The sequence below is a fragment of the Lipophrys pholis genome, assembly GCF_963383615.2.
Source record: "Lipophrys pholis genome assembly, chromosome: 19".
NCBI classification, from domain to species: Eukaryota; Metazoa; Chordata; class Actinopteri; order Blenniiformes; family Blenniidae; genus Lipophrys; species Lipophrys pholis.
This window is the reverse complement of record NC_137647.1, coordinates 295854-320853: the sequence shown is the minus strand read 5'-3', so window position 1 is coordinate 320853 and position 25000 is coordinate 295854. Positions and strand designations below refer to the sequence as shown.

Below are 25000 nucleotides of genomic sequence, written 5' to 3'. Positions count from 1 at the left end.
CCTCCTGGGACGGACCGACCGTGGTGTCCTGGCTGGAGGTTGGTCATCCAGGATCCCACTAGATGTTTTCCCTCTCCTGAACTACATCGCCACACCCGTCACCCGCCTCTGTCTTCCAGCTGTGGGTGGGCATGCCAGCGTGGTACGTGGCGGCCTGCCGCGCCAACGTGAAGAGCGGCGCCATCATGGCCAACCTGTCCGACACGGAGATCCAGAGGGAGATCGGCATCAGCAACCCGCTGCACCGCCTCAAGCTGCGGCTGGCCATCCAGGAGATGGTGTCTCTCACCAGCCCGTCGGCCCCGGCCAGCACTCGCTCGGTGAGACTCCAACCCACAAGCTGCTTTGGTCGCCAGCAGCCAGGATCTATAGAGCCACTTTTACACAACTGCTACAACAACCATACCACGAGAATTAGCTTGTGACAGGAAACTGCTATTAGCAAGTTAGCAGCTGTGAAACTTAGGAAAAGAACCAATCCCAATAATGCTCTCAGCCCAGAGTGAGCATGTCTGGATTTCTGACGCCATTCTGGGCGTTGTGGTCTGATCCTCAGACGAGTTATCGGAGCTCCATCTGCTGCGGGTAACCCTAACCCTAACCCTAACCCATCTGCTGCGGGTAACCCTAACCCTAACCCTAACCCATCTGCTGCGGGTAACCCTAACCCTAACCCTAACCCATCTGCTGCGGGTAACCCTAACCCTAACCCTAACCCTAACCCTAACCCATCTGCTGCGGGTAACCCTAACCCTAACCCTAACCCTAACCCATCTGCTGCGGGTAACCCTAACCCTAACCCTAACCCATCTGCTGCAGGTAACCCTAACCCATCTGCTGCGGGTAACCCTAACCCTAACCCTAACCCATCTGCTGCAGGTAACCCTAACCCTAACCCATCTGCTGCAGGTAACCCTAACCCTAACCCATCTGCTGCGGGTAACCCTAACCCTATTCTAACCCTAACCCATCTGCTGCGGGTAACCCTAACCCTAACCCTATTCCTAACCCTAACCCATCTGCTGCAGCTAACCCTAACCCTATCGGAGCTCCATCTGCTGCTGGTAACCTTAACCTTAACCCTAACCCTAACAGGTTTGATAGGAAGTTATCAAAATACACCGAGATTCAAGGTTTTAATCAGGTGACCCTAGTGGCTGGTGGGTTTACGTCTCCCATAGACAAACTGGACTAGAGTCCACCCAGATTACTAATCCAGGTGGATAAAGCAGATTTAGAGAAGGAGAAGTAGGGCCACTCATTTCTTTAAAAACATCACCATGTTCTGTGGTTTTCCAAACAATTCCCAGTCTAGACAGCTTCCCTGTTGGATGAAATATAAAGAGAGGTTTATTATGAACATGCTAAGACCTTAAACACATTCATATGTCCATCCATGCATTTCTTAGGGCGTCCAGACCGCCAGCGTTCTGGGTTTCTGCTGCGTCCATGTTTAAAGCCTGAGCCACGCTTTAAAAGGAGCGCTTGTGGTTTTCTGAAGGTGGCCGAACCTTTGTAATGCATGCTGGGTAATTAAGGATGCAAGTAAGTCAAGTACTAAGAAAGTGTGTGCGTGTTTCCATGTGTATTTAAAGGAGAATGTTTCTGATGGAAAAGTTTCTGATGGATAATAATAAAATTCATAATAGTCGTTTAATTAATGAATCAACCACCAGAAAAACAAAGAAACATAAAAACCTACGGTAATGAAAAACTTTTGTAGTATGGAATAGAACCTGTGGTGATGGAGAACCTGCCGTTAACCCTAACCTGTTGTTAACCCTAACCTTAACCCTAACCCTGACCTTGACCCTAACCCTGACCTTAACCCTAACCCTGACCTTAACCCTAACCTTAACCTTAACCCTGACCTTAACCCTAACCCTGACCTTGACCCTAACCTTAACCCTAACCCTAACCCTGACCCTAACCCTGACCTTGACCCTAACCCTAACCCTGACCTTAACCCTAACCTTAACCTTAACCCTGACCTTAACCCTAACCCTGACCCTAACCTTAACCCTAACCCTGACCCTAACCCTGACCTTAACCCTGACCTTAACCCTAACCTTAACCCTAACCCTAACCTTAACCCTGACCTTGACCCTAACCCTAACCCTGACCCTAACCCTGACCTTGACCCTAACCTTAACCCTAACCCTAACCCTGACCCTAACCCTGACCTTAACCCTAACCCTAACCTTAACCCTAACCCTGACCTTGACCCTAACCTTAACCCTAACCCTAACCCTGACCCTAACCCTGACCTTAACCCTAACCCTAACCTTAACCTTAACCCTAACCCTAACCCTAACCCTATAGAACCTAGAATAATGTGAGCTTCATGGTGATGTTGAGCGTTTAGGCGTGTAGAATGGAGGGCGATGTGGATCTTGGGGTAACTCACAACATAAGGTGATGTAGAAGTTGTGGTAGATAACGTTTGTAGTTTGTGACCCTCCATCCTGGAAAGCTGAACACCTCCAGCAGACTGTCGGCAGTGAAAAGAGAAGCAAGCGAGCCTCTGAACGATGAGGTGAAGCTGAAGTTCAGAGAAAGCAGATGTGGAGGAACGACAGAACGCCATGCATGTTCTGCAGCTGATAAAAGTCCAAGAATAATTGAAAAAACATGAGCGACCATAATTCCCACCATCACCTGACTCATCTGGAAACAAGAACCAGACTTTCCTTTTTTTTTTTTTACAAATTTTATCTTCTGGCTCAGCGTCGGAGATGAAAACCAGATGTTGAACAAAAAGAGTGAAAACGTGTTGAAGGCATGCAGATGTGCAGAAACTCGCTTTCCAGGAAAGATAAAAGTCGCAAATAACTGAAAGCCGTCTTCGCCCTGCGATGGAGCCCAAGTGGCTTCGTCCTGAGATTCTAGGCTTATTGAAGGAAGGAGACCGTCGATAACCCTAACCCTAACCTTAACCCTAACCTTAACCTTAACCTTGACCCTAACCTTAACCCTAACCTTAACCCTAACCCTTTCCATAACCTAACCCCAACCCTAACCTCAACCCCAACCTAAACCTAACCTAAACCCAACCTAAACCCCAACCTAAACCTAACCCTAACCTAACCTAAACCCCAACCCCAACCTAAACCCAACCCTAACCTAACCTAACCCTCTGACCTCCTGCCAGGAAGCAGTTTGCTGTTGTGCTTCATTGAAATGTTTTAAAGTGGCTTTATTAGTTGGGAGGCTGAGGCAATTCGTTTAAAAATGTTTTTTAAAGAACTTTGTTTTTCATTTACGCACAAATATGAACAAGTTAACAAACAGAAAGCCAGCTACTCCCCATCAAGGCCAGACGAAAGATAAGAAAGATAAGAAGGATAAGAAAGAAAAGAAAAGGTTAGTATCTGACACTCCAATCATGTTTCTACATCTGTATGTTCAAGGTCTCACTGTTGGGAAGTACTCAACTCCAGACTGGTTGAAGTATTCCACACCACAATGTACTGGGTAAAGGAAAGGTTTCATACGGAGCAGAAGGCCTCATAATCCGCCCACCTCATGCAGCTGCTCTTCATTCTAATGTTATTGTATTATCAGAGTTGTTAAGTGAGCGGTTCTTTCTCAATCAATTCTATAAACGGCGTCCAGGTTTGAATGAATTTATGTTTTTGTCGTCATTCTCCAGTGGAATCCTAGAAAGCCTCTCCCTGACCCGGTGCTTAACCTGCAGAAGAATCAGTCTCTGTTCCATCAAAGTTAAAAAGGCCTTTTGTTGTAGAGTTGTAAATAGTGTTTCTGGGGGTGTTGATACTGTGGCCCCTCTGGTCTGAGATATGGTGTTTTAACATTTCTATCCAAAAACTGCTGAAAGACTCACATCATGTCCAAAACACGAGACCTCCTGAGGCGGTGAACCAGGCCACGTCTCATACAGAGTGTCTCATGTTTCAGCTGAGATTGTCTCTCCTAAGTCTTCCTCCTGTTGTTCTGCTGCCTCTGGATGATGGTGGTGCTCCATGGTGGATCCCCTCCTCTCTCCATCAGGGTCAAGCTCCAGAATAACATAGAACTCTTTGCCCCCCGTATGAACCCCCCCCCCCCCCCCCCGTCTGAATGCCCCCCGTCTGCCCCCCCGTGCATCATCCACGTCTCAGCTCAGCTCTCAGTGTCGTACTCTTGAGATTTGAGTTAAAACATCCATTCTTTACATTTCTACATTCTGTCTGGTGGCCGGGAGCCTCTGCAGCTCGTTCTGGCCTGCTGGACGCCACACTTCCTGGATTTATACAAAGATGACCTTTTTAGAAGCTTTTCATTAATATGACCACTTCTTTCACCACTTCATCACATCCATCCATCCATCCATCATCCATCCATCACATCCATCCATCCATCCATCCATCATCACATCCATCCATCCATCATCCATCACATCCATCCATCCATCCATCATCACATCCATCCATCCATCCATCCATCACATCCATCACATCCATCCATCCATCACATCCATCCATCCATCCATCACATCCATCACATCCATCCATCCATCACATCCATCCATCACATCCATCCATCCATCCATCACATCCATCCATCCATCCATCCATCCATCACATCCATCCATCCATCACATCCATCACATCCATCCATCCATCCATCACATCCATCCATCCATCCATCACATCCATCCATCCATCATCACATCCATCCATCATCACATCCATCCATCCATCCATCCATCCATCCATCCATCCATCACATCCATCCATCCATCACATCCATCACATCCATCCATCCATCCATCCATCACATCCATCCATCCATCCATCCATCACATCCATCACATCCATCCATCCATCCATCCATCCATCCATCACATACATCATCCATCCATCCATCCATCCATCACATCCATCCATCCATCCATCACATCCATCACATCCATCCATCCATCCATCCATCCATCCATCCATCACATCCATCACATCCATCCATCCATCCATCCATCACATCCATCACATCCATCCATCCATCCATCACATACATCATCCATCCATCCATCCATCCATCACATCCATCCATCCATCCATCACATCCATCCATCCATCCATCCATCCATCCATCCATCCATCCATCACATACATCATCCATCATCCATCCATCCATCACATCCATCATCCATCACATCCATCCATCCATCCATCCATCCATCCATCCATCCATCCATCCATCCATCCATCCATCCATCCATCACATACATCATCCATCCATCCATCCATCCATCCATCCATCCATCCATCCATCCATCCATCCATCACATCCATCATCCATCCATCATCACATCCATCCATCCATCCATCCATCCATCCATCCATCCATCCATCCATCCATCATCCATCCATCCACATTTCCTCATAGGACCTGTCCACACAAACTAAAATGTTCTTTCTCCTCCTTGTCGTTCTTTTCCCTCCATCACGCGGCACCATGACATCGTTTTCAGCTCGTCTGTTCGCATGTCAAAGTCGAGGCGACGTTTTCAAGTTTCTCCACCCTGGAATCTGTTCTCAGACTCCTAGAACGCCACACATGTGGATGATTGGATGGCGTTTTGGTGTGGGCGGGGCTTTAGTCCAGATGGGGTTGGGTTAGCAGTATGGAGTCCAGACATGTCTGTCCCCTCCATCGCCCTCCAGTCTCTCCTGGACCAAACCAGAGATCTGCTTTCTCCTGTGTGGAGCTCGATCCAGGCCAAGGGGTTTGTTCATTTGGAGAAAAAAATGGTATTCAAAAAAAAGTATTTGGAAACTGAATTAAAGTTTAAAATAAAAGCCTGAGTTAAACTGAGTTAAAGTTTTGATCTTCAATTTTGAAAAATGAAAGTGAATGAAAAGTTTTTCCACTCTACATATAATTTTTGATTCAGCTCTGGAATTCTTTTGATAAAATCCTTTAATTAAATTTTTCACTCTTAAATTAATTTTTTAAAAAGTAGGGGTAATTTCGTCATTTGCAGGTTTAATGTTTTCAGATTAGGATCTTATTTTTTCACATTCAAAGGGTGTTTTCAAGTTTAAATTTTCTTTTTCACTTTCAGATCATTTTTTTTTTCAGGTTTAAACTTTTGTCCCTGTTCTGGTGTGGGGGTGTGGCTTCCACTGAGAGGGGCGTGGCTTCCACTGAGAGGGGCGTGGCTTCCACTGAGAAGGGTGTGGGATTGTGAGTGACAGGGTTGCAAAGAAAACTCAGGGCGTTCCCTGATTGTGTTTCCTTCATTGATCTAGTTCTATACTCCTGGACCAAACCAGAGATCTGGTCTCTCCTGGACCAAGGTACCAGGATACTTCCTGGTCTGTGGCTGAAGTGTAACAGGTGTGGTGACTTTACTGACAGACGATGTGACCTTTAACCCCGACCTGCTGATCTGGTGTCTTTGCTCCTTTTCGTTACAGTCGACCAGTAACGTGTGGATGACCCACGCTGAGATGGAGTCCCTGAACGCAGCAATCAAGCCCCCGGTTAGTAACTCCCCCCCCGACTGAACCCCCCCAACACCCCCCCCCCCCCCCCCCCCGTCTGAATGTCTGAATGCCCCCTTGTCTTAATGCCCTTCTGTCTGAATCCCCCCAATCTGAATCCCCCCATCTGAATCCCCCCATCTGAATCCCCCCATCTGAATGCCCCCATCTGAATGCCCCCATCTGAATGCCCCCCATCTGAATGCCCCCATCTGAATCCCCCCATCTGAATGCCCCCCATCTGAATGCCCCCATCTGAATGCCCCCCATCTGAATGCCCCCCATCTGAATGCCCCCCTCAGTTCTTTTAAATCATTTTCATGATTTCACTCAATTTCCAAAGAATCTGAATTATGTTGATGAGTTTTTCCCTCTTCCTCTTCCTCCTCCTCTTCTTCCTCTGTTTCCTCTCTGTCCTCTTCCTCTCCCCCCTCCTCATCCTCCTCTTCCTCCTCAGGTCACAGTGTTGAGTGTTTTCTTCTTCTCTCCTTGTTTTTCTGTTTCGGTGTGAACTGCTTCCGACTAATTACCCGTTCACTAACACTCTTCCTCCCTCTTGTCCTCTTCTTCTCCTCCTGCTGCTGCTCGTCCATCCATCCACTCTGCCTTCATCCTGCATCCTCTCGCCCTGGCGGCTCTCTCTTCCTCCTCCCTCTCCTCTCTCCTCCTCCTCCTCTTCCCCCTCTCTCTCTCCTCCTCCTCCTCCTCCTCCTCTGTCCTCCTTTCTCCTCCTCCTCCTCCTCCTCCTCTGTCCTCCTTTCTCCTCCTCCTCTCTCCTCCTCCTCTCTCCTCCTCCTCTCTCCTCCTCTGTCCTCCTTTCTCCTCCTCCTCTCTCCTCCTCCTCTCTCCTCCTCCTCTCTCCTCCTCCTCTCTCCTCCTCCTCTCTCCTCCTTTCTCCTCCTCCTCTCTCCTCCTCTCTCCTCCTCCTCTGTCCTCCTCTCTCCTCCTCCTTTCTCCTCCTCCTCTCTCCTCCTCCTCCGGGCTCTGCAGGAGTTGAAGGAGTTCAGCTGGGATCAGGTAAGTACGCCTGGTGTTAGTCAGTGAGTTCGTTGAGTCACGACTCGTCACATGTGGAGGTCGACTCGTCATGTGGGGGTCGACTCGTCACATGTGGAGGTCGACTCGTCATGTGGAGGTCGACTTGTCACATGTGGAGGTCGACTTGTCACATGTGGAGGTCGACTCGTCACATGTGGAGGTCGACTCGTCACATGTGGGGGTCGACTCGTCACATGTTTAGGTCGACTCGTCACATGTGGGGGTCGACTGGTCACATGTGGGGGTTGACTCGTCACATGTGGGGGTCGACTCATCACATGTGGGGGTCGACTCGTCACATGTGGGGGTCGACTCGTCACATGTGGAGGTCGACTCGTCACATGTGGGGGTCGACTCGTCACATGTGACGGTCGACTCGTCATGTGGAGGTCGACTCGTCACATGTGGAGGTCGACTCGTCACATGTGACGGTCGACTCGTCACGTGGAGGTCGACTCGTCACATGTGGGGGTCGACTCGTCACATGTGGAGGTCGACTCGTCATGTGGAGGTCGACTTGTCACATGTGGAGGTCGACTTGTCACATGTGGAGGTCGACTCGTCACATGTGGAGGTCGACTCGTCACATGTGGGGGTCGACTCGTCACATGTTTAGGTCGACTCGTCACATGTGGGGGTCGACTGGTCACATGTGGGGGTTGACTCGTCACATGTGGGGGTCGACTCATCACATGTGGGGGTCGACTCGTCACATGTGGGGGTCGACTCGTCACATGTGGAGGTCGACTCGTCACATGTGGGGGTCGACTCGTCACATGTGACGGTCGACTCGTCATGTGGAGGTCGACTCGTCACATGTGGAGGTCGACTGGTCACATGTGGAGGTCGACTCGTCACATGTGGAGGTCGACCGTTACATGTGGGGGTCGACTGGTCACATGTGGGGGTTGACTCGTCATGTGGAGGTTGACTGGTCACATGTGGAGGTCGACTGGTCACATGTGGAGGTCGACTCATCATGTGGAGGTCGACTGGTCACATGTGGAGGTCGACTGGTCACATGTGGGGGTTGACTCGTCACATGTGGGGGTCGACTCGTCACATGTGGGGGTCGACTCGTCACATATGGGGGTTGACTGGTCACATGTGGGGGTCGACTGGTCACATGTGGGGGTCGACTGGTCACATGTGGGGGTCGACTCGTCATGTGGAGGTCGACTGGTCACATGTGGGGGTCGACTCGTCACATGTGGGGGTTGACTCATCACATGTGGGGGTCGACTGGTCACATGTGGGGGTCAACTCGTCACATGTGGGGGTCGACTGGTCACATGTGGGGGTCGACTCGTCACATGTGGGGGTTGACTGGTCACATGTGGGGGTCGACTGGTCACATGTGGGGGTCGACTCGTCACATGTGGGGGTCGACTGGTCACATGTGGGGGTCGACTGGTCACATGTGGGGGTCGACTCGTCACATGTGGGGGTCGACTCGTCACATGTGGGGGTCGACTCGTCACATGTGGGGGTCGACTGGTCACATGTGGGGGTCGACTCGTCACATCTGGAGGTCGACTCGTCACATGTGGGGGTCGACTCGTCACATGTGGGGGTCGACTGGTCACATGTGGGGGTCGACTCGTCACATGTGGGGGTCGACTCGTCACATGTGGGGGTCGACTGGTCACATGTGGGGGTCGACTGGTCACATGTGGGGGTCGACTCGTCACATGTGGGGGTCGACTGGTCACATGTGGGGGTCGACTCGTCACATCTGGAGGTCGACTCGACACATGTGGGGGTTGACCCGGCGGCGGCGTTGTGTGGCTGTCGCCTCCAGATCCTGGCCTACGGCGACATGAACCACGAGTGGGTGGGAAACGAGTGGCTGCCCAGCCTGGGGCTGCCGCAGTACCGCTCCTACTTCATGGAGTCCCTGGTGGACGCCCGCATGCTGGACCACCTGACCAAGAAGGAGCTGCGAGGACAGCTGAAGATGGTGGACAGCTTCCACAGGTGTGTGTCCCCAGGCTCTTCCTTTAAAGAGGACTGGGAGGTCAGAGGTGCCGGATTCTTCAGGCGTCTTTGACACCCGGTGTGTGTTTGAACACGCCCTCTGTTAACCCTGTGGCTCCGCCCACTCCCCAGGGTCAGCATGCATTACGGCATCATGTGCCTGAAGCGACTCAACTACGATCGGAAGGAGCTGGAGCGCCGGAGAGAGGAGAGCCTCCACCTGAACAAAGGTGAACAAACGTCTCAATAGACTAGGGGTGTCCAACCTCGGTCCTCCAGTGTCCCTGTCCTGCAGGTTTAGCTCCTCCCACTGCAGCACACCTGATTACATCATCATTAGATCCAGGTATGCTGAAGCAGGACAGGGGTCCCCCAGGACCGGGTTGGACATCCTGAACAAAGACACAGGAATCACCCTTAAGCTTTATTCTTATTGTAGGACGAAGCAAAAGCACTGGAACCCAAATATTAGCATTAGCATTAACGCTGCCTATCCTGTCAGTATTAATATTCATTTGATTAATAAATGTTTGTGTTATTACCTTTAAGATCAGTACTAGTGGTAGTATTAGCATTAGCTTTTATGTTGGCATCAGCTTGCTTCTCTGTTCATTCAGCATTAGCGTCAGTGTGGCTCCTAGGAGGAGGAAGAGCATTATTTTCAGTGGTTCAGTCTGAGTTTTAATGCTAGTTCTACAGGTACTCTGAGCGTTAGTGTGAGCTCCTGTATTAATGCTCCAGTTACAATAAGCATTAGTCTTCATGACAGTTTCAGTGTTTAGTGAAAGTTGAAGCTATAATTTATTTATTTTTTATTGAATTGAAAATGTCAAAACAACAAACCAAAATAAAAACACAACAAAACAAACAGAACAACAATATTTCAGCATTAGTGTTTGCATTACAGTTATACTGAGCTTACACAATTATACAAGCAATCACACTACCATTAGCATTATTTCCAGTGTTGGCATTAACGTCACTATTACAAGTACTCTTAGCGTTAGTCTCATTGTTAACTTTTGTATCGTTAGTATTAGTAATAACATTAGTTAGTCTTAGCATTCGGATTAAACAAGCATTAGTATTTGTTACAATTGTTAAAGCTATAAAGTCATTTTCAGACTTCGATTTTGTTTTAGTATTAGTAAAAGCATTATTAGGTTTTGGTTGTAGCATTAGTTACTCTGAGCATTAGAATTAAGAGAAGCAGTATTGTCAGTATCAGCTTTCGTGTTTCTGTTTGTTGAGTAGTTTTTTTATTATAGTTGCATTGAGCATTACATCTCATTAGTATTTCAAATAGTGTTAGCATTAGTAATCCCAAACTCAGTGGAAAAAATGTCTTTCTTAAATTCGTGAATTTCTGTAAAACTAAAAAAACAATATTGTAAAACTAATCAAATGTTTTTTGTTCCTTTTCGTTGTGGGAGGAGATGAACCGTTAGTCTTTGTGTTTGTTGCTTTGGCAGGAAGCCAAAACATGGCGGGTCGATAAAAACCACCAATCCAGACAAACTTCAAACTTTAATGTTCTTTTACTTCCTCCATCTGCTGTGGTTGTTGGCGTTGTGGTAAGAAGTGTATTCCTCGCTCCCCCTCCAGATGTCATGGTTTGGTCCAACGAGCGCGTGATGTGCTGGGTGCAGACCGTCGGCCTGAAGGAATTCGCCGACAACCTCCGAGAGAGCGGCGTCCACGGAGCGCTGCTCGCTCTGGACGACACCTTCGACTACACCGACCTGGCCCTGCTGCTACAGATCCCCAACCAGAACACACAGGTCACACACACACACACACACACACACACACACACACACACACACACACACACACACACACACACACACACACACACACACACACACACACACACACACACACACACACACACACACACACACACACACACACACACACACACACACACACACAGTGGAGCTGGAAGTGATTTTAAAGCGGCGCATCATGTCTGCAGGCCAGACAGCTTCTGGAGCAGGAATACAACTCCCTCATCTCCATGGCAACGGAGAGACGACCCGACGAGGTAACATCTGATTATAGGACATCTTCCTCCTCTAACATCCAGATTATAGAGCATCTTCCTCCTCTAACATCCAGATTATAGAGCATCTTCCTCCTCTAACATCCAGATTATAGAGCATCTTCCTCCTCTAACATCCAGATTATAGAGCATCTTCGTCCTCTAACATCCAGATTATAGAGCATCTTCCCCCTCTAACATCAGATTATAGAGCATCTTCCTCCTCTAACATCCAGATTATAGAGCATCTTCGTCCTCTAACGTCCAGATTATAGAGCATCTTCCTCCTCTAACGTCCAGATTATAGAGCATCTTCCTCCTCTAACATCCAGATTATAGAGCATCTTCGTCCTCTAACATCCAGATTATAGAGCATCTTCCTCCTCTAACATCCAGATTATAGAGCATCTTCCCCCTCTAACATCAGATTATAGAGCATCTTCCTCCTCTAACATCAGATTATAGAGCATCTTCCTCCTCTAACATCCAGATTATAGAGCATCTTCCTCCTCTAACATCAGATTATAGAGCATCTTCCTCCTCCAACATCAGATTATAGAGCATCTTCCTCCTCTAACATCAGATTATAGAGCATCTTCCTCCTCTAACATCCAGATTATAGAGCATCTTCCTCCAACTAACTGATTTAGTTGTTTGACTAATATGAAGGTGGGTTGTTGCAATAGAAGATAAATTAATAATTTACATAATTGATTTTCCCGTGTTTCCTCTGAAAGGCTGGTGCTAAATGACATGGCAGTAACTGTATTACAGTAACTGTATAAAAGTAACTGTATAACAGTAACTGTATAAAAGTAACTGTATAAAAGTAACTGTATAACAGTAACTGTATTTATGAATGAATGTAGTTGTATGCCGATGATGTGACGTTTGTCCGTCTCAGGATGGAAGCAAGACGTTCACCCGCTCGCCGTCCTGGAGGAAGATGTTTCGTGAGAAGGACCTTCGGGGCGTGACCTCCGACTCTGCCGAGACCCTGCCTGCTAACTTCCGTGCCTCAGCCATCGCCACGCCCTCCGTCACCCTGAGGAAGGTTCAGAGTGAAGGTGAGCGCAACCTCCACCCCCGCAGCTCCTTCCAGGGGCATCGGGGCAGAAGTGTAGTTCATCCTGCATATGCTCCATATTTTCCACAGTTCGGGGCGCAAAACGACCTCCAGCATTAAATTCTTGAAACACGACTTTACAGACTGTGGTCAGAGTCTATCTCTCAGTCTCCGCCCCCTTTCCCCCAAACACCAATCACTCTAAAGCACAGGAGCAAAAACTGTGACAATGCACCGTCTGGTGGTGAAAACTTGTATTACAAGGATTAACGCGCTAGCAAAACATAAAATAATCTTTAGTACTACATCTAATTTAATTTAGTTGATTCTCGAAGTTGATCTTTATTTAAATTGAGATAAAATTCTACTAATTTTCCCCTTAACAGAAAGCTTCCGACTGGTTATGAATTAATCTCATTGAGGCTACTTCATCCAGCATTTTGTTATAACGACGGTGGAAAGGGAGTGATGCAGATGTCAAATTACCAGCAATTGAGAGAGGCTTAGTGTGACCTTAATGGTGATTCTGAATAAGAACCTTGGATTCAAGCGTCTCTGATAACTTAGATGCAATCCTACCTGGATTATCCAGGTACTTTCTGGTGTGACTGAGTAATAAAACTGAACACAGTATAGGCTGTCTAGCACGTGTAGCGTGTGTAGCGTGTTTAGCGTGTGTAGCATGTGTAGCGTGTGTAGCATGTATAGCGTGTTTAGCGTGTGTAGCATGTGTAGCGTGTTTAGCGTGTGTAGCATGTGTAGCATGTATAGCGTGTGTAGCGTGTGTAGCATGTGTAGCATGTGTAGCGTGTGTAGCGTGTGTAGCATGTATAGCGTGTGTAGCATGTGTGGCATTGTAGCGTGTGTAGCATGTATAGCGTGTGTAGCGTGTGTAGCGTGTGTAGCATGTGTAGCATGTGTAGCGTGTGTAGCGTGTGTAGCGTGTGTAGCATGTGTAGCGTGTGTAGCGTGTGTAGCATGTGTAGCGTGTGTAGCGTGTGTAGCATGTGTAGCGTGTGTAGCGTGTGTAAATGAGACTCTGCCCTGGACGTGTTATCCAAGCATCACATGTAGGCGGCGGTTGGCTGTTGTCATGCTACTCTACCATTAGTCTTCCAGAGGAATTTGGTGTTTCCTCCAGCGGGGGAAGCGTCAATAACAAGGAACAGACGCTTCAAAGCCAAGAGGAAGACTATTATCCTATTACCCAGGACTTAATGCTAATGCCTCTGGAAGGTCAGAGCTGTTTGCGGCCCGGATAATAACCCGTCGGTGTGTTTGTGTGCCGCTGCAGCCAGCTCTGGAGCCCGGGGGGAAGCTGCCTCAGTGAGGACCTACTCCTGTTGAGGGGCTGAGGTGAGGACGCTTCACGCTGTCGTCCAGAACAAGCCGCTCCTTTAAACATCCCCAGATGTTGCTTGCACATGTGCAGAGCTGCTTTCCTCCGTTTCAACCTGCTTCATGTGTTTGTTTGTTGCGGTGGTTTGGTTTGGGATGTTTAAAGTGGCGGGGATCCGAGGCGACCTGGATTAAGGGTGAGGAAGCGGCGAGGTGGTGATAACGCCGTTTGTCTCCTCAGGGCGCTGACTCCATGAAGACCCTCTCACTCCTTCACGGAGGAAGAAGCAATGAAAAGAACCTTTTCACTTCGAAACAAACCCGTCGGTTCTGACCGTTCTGCAATAACAGGAGCAAGGGAATGAAAAGTGGAAATGATATGAAGAATGTACGAGTATTTTCTGAAGGTTTGAACAGGATCAGCTGTTTTCTCTCTCTCTTCTCGTTGCTCTCCCTCGGCGGCGGCGGCGGCGGCGTTGGTTTCAGGTTGATGGCGGCGGTTTTTCTCTCCTTGTCATGCCGTACGCACTCAGTCATACAAATCGGGGCTCATTGTTTTTCCTCCTTCGTGGGAGAAACAAAACCCTTGCTGCCCAACGTGTCGCCTCACTGCTTTTTTTGAGGGTTTTTTTTCAAACCTCACGTCTTTAGGGAATAAATGATGTGGCTGCGTGAAGCGAACGACACGCCGCGTCTCTGCCGGTGTCAGGTCGGCCTCCGTGATCCTGCCAAGGGTGTCTCAGTGTCTCCTAGTGGTGGGTGACGTGTAGCGCGCCCCGTCCGAGTCCATCGCTCCTCCGGTGGCGCCTCTTTGGAGAGGAAGAGGAAGATCAAAGCCGATTGGTTCATTGTGATCAAAGGTTTCCTCTGGTCAGCAGCAGTGGCTCCCGGGGCGCCGCTCTCCGGCGGGTCATGGAGTCGTTCATAGCCGTCGTTCCACTTTCCAAATACGTCCCGATAGGAAACGCTTCTGCCGTTTGTGAAATAACCGTTAATTGTTAGTGTTGTAGTTGGTTGCAGTTAAATCGTCCGGACGCTGAGCTGCGGTGAACAGAACCCAAACAGCCGACACATCAAAGTTACGTTAATCAACCGACTTCTGGCAGCTTTTATTTCTGTTTTCAATAAAATGTGTCAAATTAAAAACAAGATTTGAATCAGAAGGGTCTCCAACACAGTCCAGGCTCGGGTTTTCCATTATGTGGAAGTTGGCTTGGTGTGGCAGTGGTTAGCCCTGTCGCCTCACAGCAGGAAGACCTCAGGTTTGATTCTCCCTGGAATCTCAACCAAATGAAGCGTATCTGTGACTGCAGATGAGCTGCGATGGTGAAGGTTGGTCTGAGAGGATTCACACTCCCGCGTCCTTATCAGGCTCCTGCAGAAACGCAGTTCAATCCTGAGTGTTGAAGCAGGAAAAGTAAAACATGGAGGTCAGTGGGTTCAGTGGGAAACTCGCACTTCTCCCTCCACTGACTGTGTCGAGGTCGTCTGGTTCTTCTTGGCTGGAGACTTTTTCTAATCTAAACGTCTTTAATCAAAAACTCATTTCACTTGTAATATTAGAAAAGTGGTCTGGTGTTTGTGCTCTGGAGCTCCACCCAGGACATGAATCCAGAAACTTTGAACTTGAAGTTGTTTTTCACGCCTGATGTTTTTAAAACTGACACATTGGGCTTTTTGACAGCAATGAAAATACGACCCAAAATACAGGAAATAATTCTTATTTTCTATTTCTTTGCTGCTGCTGATGTTCCAAGTCCAATTTGAACCACTTTAGATCAACAGTCACGTTATCAGACTTTACATTTTTCTGTCAGATAAAACTAAAAATGCTCCTTTATTCAAGTATTTAAGTGTCAATAATGTGATATTAATAAAAAAAAACTACAGCTGAAAATATATTCTAAGTTCAAAAACTAGAAAAGGGCCAAACGATTTCTTTATGCTCAGTGTCAACATGACCTGTAAACATTTTGAAAGGAAAACAAAAGACCTGTAAACAGTTAGCTTAGCATAAGCTACATCATCTGCAGAGAAGGTGAAGATTTAGTCCAAACGGCACTTAAAGTCCGAGCATGAGCTTCCTGCTCTGCAATTCAAATGTAAATAAGAAACATCTGTAAATATGTGACAATAAATCACTTTAAACATGAAATGATTGATAAAAAAAAAAAGAAAGAAAACTAAATTAAACTGTCTGGTAGATTCTTTCCTTCTTGGTAAAACTTTAACTGGTGTCACATTTAGAAAGAACAATCCTCTGTGGGATGGGCGGCATGCAAACAAGAGCCTCGTTTCCACGACAACGTTTCTAGTGAAAAAGCATCGTTTTTCTTTTTAGAAAAGTTTTGTGTTTACAGGAGGACGTTTTGAGAACCGAAAAGCTGAAAACGATGTAGTTCAGGTGGAGAATACGGAGCGGGAGTCATGACACTGGAGGAAAACATCGTTTTAAAGCTCCTGTAACGTCTCAGCTTCGACCCTGCGGCTGAAACAATGAGGCTCATTGACGGAGTTAAAGAGCTTCAGGTGTGGGTGATGTGTTCAAGTGCATCGTAACTCCGACCGCTCTTTCTTTTCTTTTCTAATTTGGTGGGTGCAGCTTGTGTTCAGTAGAAATTACAGTAGTGAGCATGTGAAACAACAACTCTTCACTACGACCGCCGTGTGCACGCACAGTCGCAGCGTGTCCGAGCACCTTGTCGTGGAAACGGACCCACAAAACACAACAGAGGGTTTTGTGTTGGGGGTGGGGGGGGGGGTCAAAGGTGACCGTGAGGAAAAGCTGTTGGTGAACTTCGGCCTCGACCTTCATCCCACAAATACATTTTACTGACAAAATCAAAAAGGAAAATAAACAGGAAAGTATTTGAAAACAAACGAAAGCAGAAGGAAGAAAACAGTCCAAAGCTAGTAAATCTTTAGATAAAGTGAAATAAAGCTAAATGTGATGAAACGTCGAGCTCTGCAGCAGGAGAATCAAACATGAGGCCTTCAGGCGCCGATCCAGAAGAACCACAAGCAAACGGTGAAAAATCTCAAAGTGAACTTTGATTCTGAAACACTGACGACACAACAAACCCAGAGACCTGAGCGGCGAGTCAGCGACGCTGCCACCAAGGTTAGCAAACTAGCATTAGCCTCAAAGCCACGCCGTCAGGGGGCGTTGGTTCAAACACCCAGAATGCAACAGGGTTTTGGGACAATTCACTGTTTTTTGCACCAGAAGGTTTTACTAGAATTGGCTTCATGTTGAGATTTTAGTCTTTTTTTAAAGAAATAAAAATATCTAGACATTTTGTCATCATGTGTACTCTGTGCCCCAACAAAGAAAAACTATGGGGGGGGGGGGGGGGGGGGGGGGGGGGGGGGGGAACAGCTCAGAAAGATGAAATAATAAAAGGACGCTCATTTTACTGCACACTCAAGCCATAACAGGAACGAGGGGGTGGAGCCTGCTGGGGGGGTGGAGCCTTCTGGGGGGGTGGAGCCTGCTGGGGGGGTGGAGCCTTCTGGGGGGGTGGAGCCTAAGGAAGCCCAGGAAACAAAACCTTCAGCCTCTGTGTTTACGATGCATGTCAAACAAACGACAATGACCTAAACAAAAAAAAACATGTTTTTTGGTAGTGAAGATGATATGAGGTGTTGTTAAAAATATATATATATATATCTGTATGATAAACCTACGGGGGGGGGGGGTCAATTTGTAAAATGTGTGTATTTTTTTCAGTTGTATTTTTTATTTTTTACGATAACTTTATTTTTCTTTAGGTATGTATCGGATAAATGTACGTACGTTCTGTTTCTTCTCGGCTTCATTTTGAACTCGTTTCAAAGGTAAATATGAAAAATGGTCATCAAATACGCTCCTGTATGTGTACATTTTGAGAAAACAAATTGTGCAATGATTTAACAGATTTCCATGATTAAAGTGATAGTAACACAAATGTCATCTGGAAAATAAAGAATATCAGTGATGATGATGATAATGGTGATGTAATAGAAAATAAAGCGATCCAGGAGGATCTGCTGAACATCACATCCTCTTTTTCTGGCTTTTCTTTGTTTAGATTCACCTTTAAACCACGTAGTAGAGATATTTATGTTACTTGTCTTTTTAGATGGAAATATTGTTTCATTACACAAGATTCAACATTTAAAACACATCAGATAATCAGATTATTTCAGGATTGAAATTCAGTTTTCAGGCGATTGTATCCTGATGTTTAGATTTCTCCCCCTACTTTTATTCCTATTTATGTTTTTTGAAGTTTTAAGGTCCTGTTCAGAGTTGAAGTGAAAACGTTAAGCTTTCATTGTGAGTCACTAAAATTACAACTTTTGAAAATGACTCCCAAGGTGGAAGTGCTAGAAAATACTCCGACTCCATCACCATGGAAATGGGCAAAAAGACAACTTTTTGAAAACAGTTCAACTCCGTCTCATGGAAACGAGCGGAAAACAAAACTTTCTTAAAAACGCTTCTGCAGTGAATGAGTGAGTGGTCAGAGAGTGAGAGAGTGAGTGGGTGGTGGTGGTCAGAGAGTGAGTGGGTGGTGGTGGTCAGAGAGTGAGTGGGTGGTGGTGGTCAGAGAGTGAGTGGGTGGTGGTGGTCAGAGAGTGAGTGGGTGGTGGTGGTCAGAGAGTGAGAGAGTGAGTGGGTGGTGGTGGTCAGAGAGTGAGTGGGTGGTGGTGGTCAGAGAGTGAGAGAGTGAGTGGGTGGTGGTGGTCAGAGAGTGAGAGAGTGAGTGGGTGGTGGTGGTCAGAGAGTGAGTGGGTGGTGGTGGTCAGAGAGTGAGAGAGTGAGTGGGTGGTGGTGGTCAGAGAGTGAGTGGGTGGTGGTGGTCAGAGAGTGAGAGAGTGAGTGGGTGGTGGTGGTCAGAGAGTGAGAGAGTGAGTGGGTGGTGGTGGTCAGAGAGTGAGTGGGTGGTGGTGGTCAGAGAGTGAGAGAGTGATTATAAGTGAGAGCTGTCTCCGTGGAAACAAAGGAAAAACGCTCCATCTTCATGGAAACAGGTGAAAAAAGCAACTTTTGAAAAGACTGTTTCTGTGGGAACTTTCTTGAAAGTCGTCGTCCCCCCCAGCCCCCCCCCCCCCCCCCCCCCCCCTGCCCCCCCCTGCCCCCCCCTTCCACCCCCCCCAAACCCTTTAACTTCCCCGCTAATCAGACAAATCTGCCCGGATGTGAGTTAAATAGCAGAGAAATACCGAGTACAAAGATCCTTTATTACCACGATGGACAGGCTGACTGAACATACTGGTGGGTGTGTGTGTGTGTGTGTGTGTGTGTGTGTGTGTGTGTGTGTGTGTGTGTGTGTGTGTGTGTGTGTGTGTGTGTGTGTGTGTGTGTGTGTGTGTGTGTGTGTGTGTGTGTTGAGTTGGTTTTTACATTCATGACCCAACGTTTGATGCACAAAGACGTCACGACATCAGCCTGAGTTTTATAAAAACTAAACAGAAGAAAAGCTGTTTGTGATTCTGAAGTACTGCCGACAGTAAATCCCTGTGGCTGAGAGGACGGTGCAGTAACACGACACCTCAGTAGGTGGCGCTCCTTCCCCTCGCAAGCTGAGCAAAGCTGAGGCTGGAATTATCATCAGACACTGGAGAGACCTACAACTCCAGCAAGACTTCTTCTATAAATACACACTGATATACATAGCTTCATACATCAAGGTATACTGGTGTCATATTGTACACGTACATAAAGGAATATATTAATATCAAAGACATAAACATGCTTACATACTAATCAAAAATAACTTAGATTATGAAAGATAAATCATACAAAAAACAAAAAACAGTACTTCTTAAAGTAAAATCTCTATATGACAGTTTCAGATCTACAGTTGAGGTCTTGGTGTTTTTTTTCAAAAGTCAGTAGAAGTGGAGGAGGAAAGGAAACGAGGGATGAAGGCAGAGAAAGAACTTCTATTTCCACCAGAGAGGGATGTCACAGCTGCTCTGCTCTGTGTCACTTTCTTCATCCCTCCTCCTCCTCCTCCTCCTCCTCCTCAGCCCTTCCCCCGCCCCGTCAGCCCCTCCCTCCCCTCCCTCCCCGCCTGCTGATTGGTCCTGGACAGCAGAACGCACACACACGACGAGTCGATCCGGATCCACCTCCACCCGATTCTGCTGTTGGCGTCTTTGGTGAGCGCCCGCACGAACGACTGCTTTGCCTTGCACTCGCTCACCCACTGTCTCTTGTCCACGCCCAGGCACCCGGCGCCGGCCACGGCCCGTCCCCGTGGACTTGCCCGCCGACACCGCCCCCCCCCGCGGTGCGCTCTGCTGCTCCGCCTGGCGGCAGCGCGTCTCGTAGAAGTACTGCTTGAGCGGACCCGTCTGAGTGTGGATCTCCTGGAGGACGGTGACCTTCTGTCCGTGAGAGTCGGTGGCCATCTTCTTGTCGGTGACCCAGCGACTTTCCGACTCGCACACTGACTTCTCCCCTCCGCCGTCTGTCCACCATGTGTGAGCGTTTGTCTCGTTTAACGGGACGCGCAGAATCGCCGGAGAGCCCCCAACTGGGGGTGGAGCTCCCGTCCAGGGCGCGGTCCCCGTGGCCCTCCACCAGTCGGTCCAGGTCCTCCGGCTCTTCGCGGTCCCCGTCCTCCTCCAGCAGGCCCGTCTCCAGCATGAGCAGGAGGGGTGGGTGCTCCGGCGGTGAGGGCAACGGCGAGAACAGGACCCGCGGGTGAGCGTCCAGGAACATCTCGTCTCCGTCCAGGGCCCCGTCCAACCCGCCTTCCAGACCTAGAGCTGCCTCCAGGGTCAGGCTCTCGTCAGTCCCTGGCGTCCCCTCACTCTCCAGTGTCCCCTCTCTCCCCACCATCCCCTCGCTCCCCAGTGTCCCCTGGCTCCCCACCGTCCCCTGGCTCCCCACCGTCCCCTGGCTCCCCAGTGTCCCCTCACTCCCCACTGTCCCCTTGCTCCCCAGTGACCCCTGGCTCCCCACTGTCCCCTGGCTCCCCAGTGTCCTCTGGCTCCCCACCCCTCGTGCTGCCGCCACCACTCCTCTTGCAGTCAGCTCTGGCCGTCTCTGATGTTTCAGGGTAACAGTAGGACTGACGGTGTTGTGGTTCTCCACTGCAGTAAACCGCCGTGGCGGATGCGTCGAGTCCCGGGAATCGTCCGTGTTGGAAAAGTCCAGAAGGCTGGAGATGTCCGGCCTCCGGCTGCTGTGGGCTTTGTAGTCCTTCGCTACAGAATCATCCTTGGAAATGTCCTCCGTCCTGAGCGGTCCAGACAAACTGCTCCTGGCGTCACTGTTGGAGTCGTAGATTGCTCGACTCTCCACTCTGACCGTGGAAGTCTCCTCATGCGTGGAGGGTTTCGCATGACCCTCGTGGCGGTGGCGGCTCTGTGCGGCGGCAGCCATGTTGTAATCCATGTGTGAGGCGTTTCTGTTGCGGCCGTAGTCCAGCGGGGGCGTGGCGAGGCGAGCGGCTGGCTCATGGCGGTGGGAATCTCTGCGGTGGTCCGGTCCGGACTCTGTGGTCGCGGCGGCGATCCTGGACACGGGGTTGTGAGGGAAGGGCAGGGCCGAGGCAATCACCATGGCAACCAGGGGAAGCCAGTGCATCACTCCCAAGACGTTTCAGCTGGAGTGCATGGAGAGAGAGACACTGCGTTATGACACCATCAGACACCGTCAGACACCGTCAGACACCATCAGACACCGTCAGACACCGTCAGACACCGTCAGACACCATGATCCGCGACACGTCACAGATTTATCGTTAACATATGTAGCTAGCATGTTGAGCCACTAGTTGGCACTGTTGTTCGTTTTTGTAACAAAACCACACACATGCAGTAGAGAACAATGGCTCTAAGCATAAACTAGAGCTACACTCGGTAGAGCGCAGTCCGCCAACACCACATTTGTTTTTGGAACAAAGTTAGCGTAACTAGCACGATAGCTGTTAGCTCATATCAATGCTAACTAGCCTCAGGTAGCTCCATCACTGTGAAACACTGAGCAGGGAGCGTCTCCATGGCAACAGACACTGATGTCCTCTGATGTCCTCCACGAGGCGTCTCTCAGCCACTTTATATGGGACCGTTTTCAGAACCATTTCAACATTAACGTCCCAGAAGCTACTGGATCCATGAAGACAAATCCTCCTGGAAGAGTTCATGAATTCAGGTGAGTAGTTTTGGTGAAAAGTTGGTAAAATCCATACAAATAAATAAATCCATGCAGATGAAAACCTTCTTGGCTGGTAGATGGACCAAAGGGAGGACCTGGACCAGGCGCAGGACTTCTGCCGTCTGGTCCATGTCGTGTGAACAGACACCCAGAACCGCTACGTAGGTTTTCTGTTTTCACTTGAGAACGTTTCCGATCAGATCCGATCCGATCCGATCGGATCGGATCGGACCGGATCAGATCGTCATTTGGCTGGAGATACAACAGGAGTTCAGCAGAATGGAAAAGTGTTTCTCCAGGATCCCATTTAAAATAATTACGCTCAGAACACACACATGTAAGAAATAACACACACCCACACACACCCCCCCCCCCCCACACCACACCCCCCCCCCCCCCCCCCACACACACACCCACCCCCCCCCCCCACACACACACACACACCCACCCCCCCCCCCCCCCACACACACACACACACCCACACACCCCCCCCCCCCCCACACACACCCACACCCCCCCCCCCCACACACACACACCCACACCCCCACCCCCCCCCACACCCACACCCACCCCCCCCCACCCCCCCCCCCACACCCACACCCACCCCCCCACACACACACACACACACACGTATTCACTGTCCATCCACTGTTTATATTCATGGTGAATGTGATGGTGATCGATAAACTCAGCTGAGTCATTGATTAACTTCTACAATGCAAACTGAAGGGAGTCTGGCGCGGTGGTCTACCACGCCCCCCGATCCAGCCTCGACTTGTTCCGCTAATGCACCTCAATTAAAATGTAAAATGAGCAGTTTGAAAGGCGGCGCTGAGCTTTATGACTGCTGAGGTATGGCTTTACAATCTTGGCACAACTCATGGAAAAAAAAAAGAGCGTGTTGGTCGAGGTTTCCCTCATGTCAACGAGCCCACCTCCCCTCAGCATTCACAGCAGCCCTCCCCTCAGCATTCACAGCCCACCTCCCCTCAGCATTCACAGCAGCCCTCCCCTCAGCATTCACAGCCCACCTCCCCTCAGCATTCACAGCCCTCCCCTCAGCATTCACAGCAGCCCTCCCCTCAGCATTCACAGCCCACCTCCCCTCAGCATTCACAGCAGCCCTCCCCTCAGCATTCACAGCAGCCTTCCCCTCAGCATTCACAGAGATTTGCCTTTTTGTTGCTTCCTTCCTGTTCAGAGAATGTCTTGAAACTTGTCACCACACACACACACACACACACACACACACACACACACACACACACACACACACACACACACACACACACACACACCCCCCCCACCAGGTGAGTTTCAGATATAAAAGCAGGACTCTGGAGGTCCGACGTGCCAAAACCTGCATGATGTAAGTTTGTGTTTCTTGTTGCAGGAGGAGGTGAAGCTCAGCCTGTTGGACAGGAGGGCAAAGCAAACGGCTCCAGGTCACATCCCGTCCCCGTCCCCGTCCCCGTCCCCGTCCACGTCCCCACATGATGCTTTTCATCAGCAACCTGCTGCTTTCACTCACTTATTGAGTATTTCACATCTAAACAAGCAGTGGAGGTAAGAAAACAACAAAAGTTTAAACTTTTGAATTTGTTGAAATAACCTGAATAAGTTTAAAAAAAAGAGCTTTCATTTTCTTGGTTTTCACCAATTTTGTCTTATGCAGAAAACATTCCTCTAATTTATCTGATCTAAGCTCATGAAAATATAAATATAACCCAACTTCAGTTTTTTTCTCACAAAATAAAAAGTGTGAAAAACAAATGTTCTGAGAACAATGTAGTTACACTGTCTGGCCACTAGTTGGTGCTGCTGTTAGTTTTAGTACTGAACACACACACACACACACACACACACACACACACACACACACACACACACACACACACACACACACACACACACACACACACACACACACACACACACACACACACACACACACACAGCAGAGAACAATGAGCTCTAAACTTTAACAGCAGGAGAACACGGACAGACCACCAAGCTGGATTGTTATTATGGTGACTGTCAAAATAAAACCACCAAGCTGGATTGTTATTATGGTGACTGTCAAAATAAAACCACCAAGCTGGATTGTTATTATGGTGACTGTCAAAATAAAACCACCAAGCTGGATTGTTATTATGGTGACTGTCAAAATAAAACCACCAAGCTGGATTGTTATTATGGTGACTGTCAAAATAAAACCACCAAGCTGGATTGTTATTATGGTGACTGTCAAAATAAAACCACCAAGCTGGATTGTTATTATGGTGACTGTCAAAATAAAACCACCAAGCTGGATTGTTATTATGGTGACTGTCAAAATAAAACCACCAAGCTGGATTGTTATTATGGTGACTGTCAAAATAAAACCACCAAGCTGGATTGTTATTATGGTGACTGTCAAAATAAAACTACCAAGTTGGATCATTATTTAGAGACTGTCAAAATAAAACTACCAAGTCGCCGCAACCCACACTGTGATTCAAAGCAAGGACGAGTTTCAAACAGGAAACAGCGTGAGAAAACTTCCTGTTCCAGATTACCTGAACGCCGTCGTCACATGAGGAAACAAAGTGAAAACTCTTTATATCAACTTAAACACTCCAGAGCAACGTGGCAACATCACCTCACATCACTAGTTCTCAGGTTGGACCTCCTGGTGAGTGACATCACTACTTCTCAGGTTGGACCTCCTGGTGAGTGACATCACTACTTCTCAGGTTAGACCTCCTGGTGAGTGACATCACTAGTTCTCAGGTTGGACCTCCTGGTGAGTGACATCACTACTTCTCAGGTTGGACCTCCTGGTGAGTGACATCACTAGTTCTCAGGTTGGACCTCCTGGTGAGTGACATCACTACTTCTCAGGTTGGACCTCC

At 48.4% G+C, this 25000-nt stretch overlaps 3 protein-coding genes across 3 annotated transcripts in view; 2 read left to right on the top strand and 1 right to left on the bottom strand.

Annotated features, from left to right (window-relative positions):
* The window catches only part of ppfia3 (PTPRF interacting protein alpha 3), a gene marked incomplete at its 5' end in the record, with an annotated part of 40681 nt that extends 24567 nt beyond the window's left edge, over positions 1-16114 (top strand). Inside the window, 11 exons of the mRNA XM_080487186.1 lie at positions 1-38; positions 120-320; positions 6423-6488; positions 7479-7505; positions 9328-9503; positions 9636-9733; positions 11109-11284; positions 11482-11550; positions 12452-12614; positions 13908-13969; positions 14193-16114. The exon at positions 1-38 is cut by the window's left edge and continues 44 nt beyond it. Of these exons, the coding sequence (XP_080343312.1) occupies positions 1-38; positions 120-320; positions 6423-6488; positions 7479-7505; positions 9328-9503; positions 9636-9733; positions 11109-11284; positions 11482-11550; positions 12452-12614; positions 13908-13960 (1067 nt within the window). The 3' untranslated portion in view covers positions 13961-13969; positions 14193-16114. The remainder of the gene's footprint in view (positions 39-119; positions 321-6422; positions 6489-7478; positions 7506-9327; positions 9504-9635; positions 9734-11108; positions 11285-11481; positions 11551-12451; positions 12615-13907; positions 13970-14192) is intronic.
* Positions 16115-19965: 3851 nt separating this feature from the next.
* On the bottom strand, positions 19966-21512 carry ntf4 (neurotrophin 4; the record flags this gene model as incomplete). The annotated part of the gene is given in 3 exon segments (XM_080487185.1): positions 19966-20187; positions 20189-20404; positions 20406-21512. Coding segments are annotated over 3 exon segments (1545 nt in total).
* Positions 21511-25000, top strand: part of slc1a9 (solute carrier family 1 member 9) — a gene marked incomplete at its 5' end in the record, with an annotated part of 21539 nt that continues 18049 nt past the window's right edge. The window contains one exon of the mRNA XM_080487184.1: positions 21511-21634. Coding sequence (XP_080343310.1) covers positions 21511-21634 — 124 coding nt within the window. The remainder of the gene's footprint in view (positions 21635-25000) is intronic.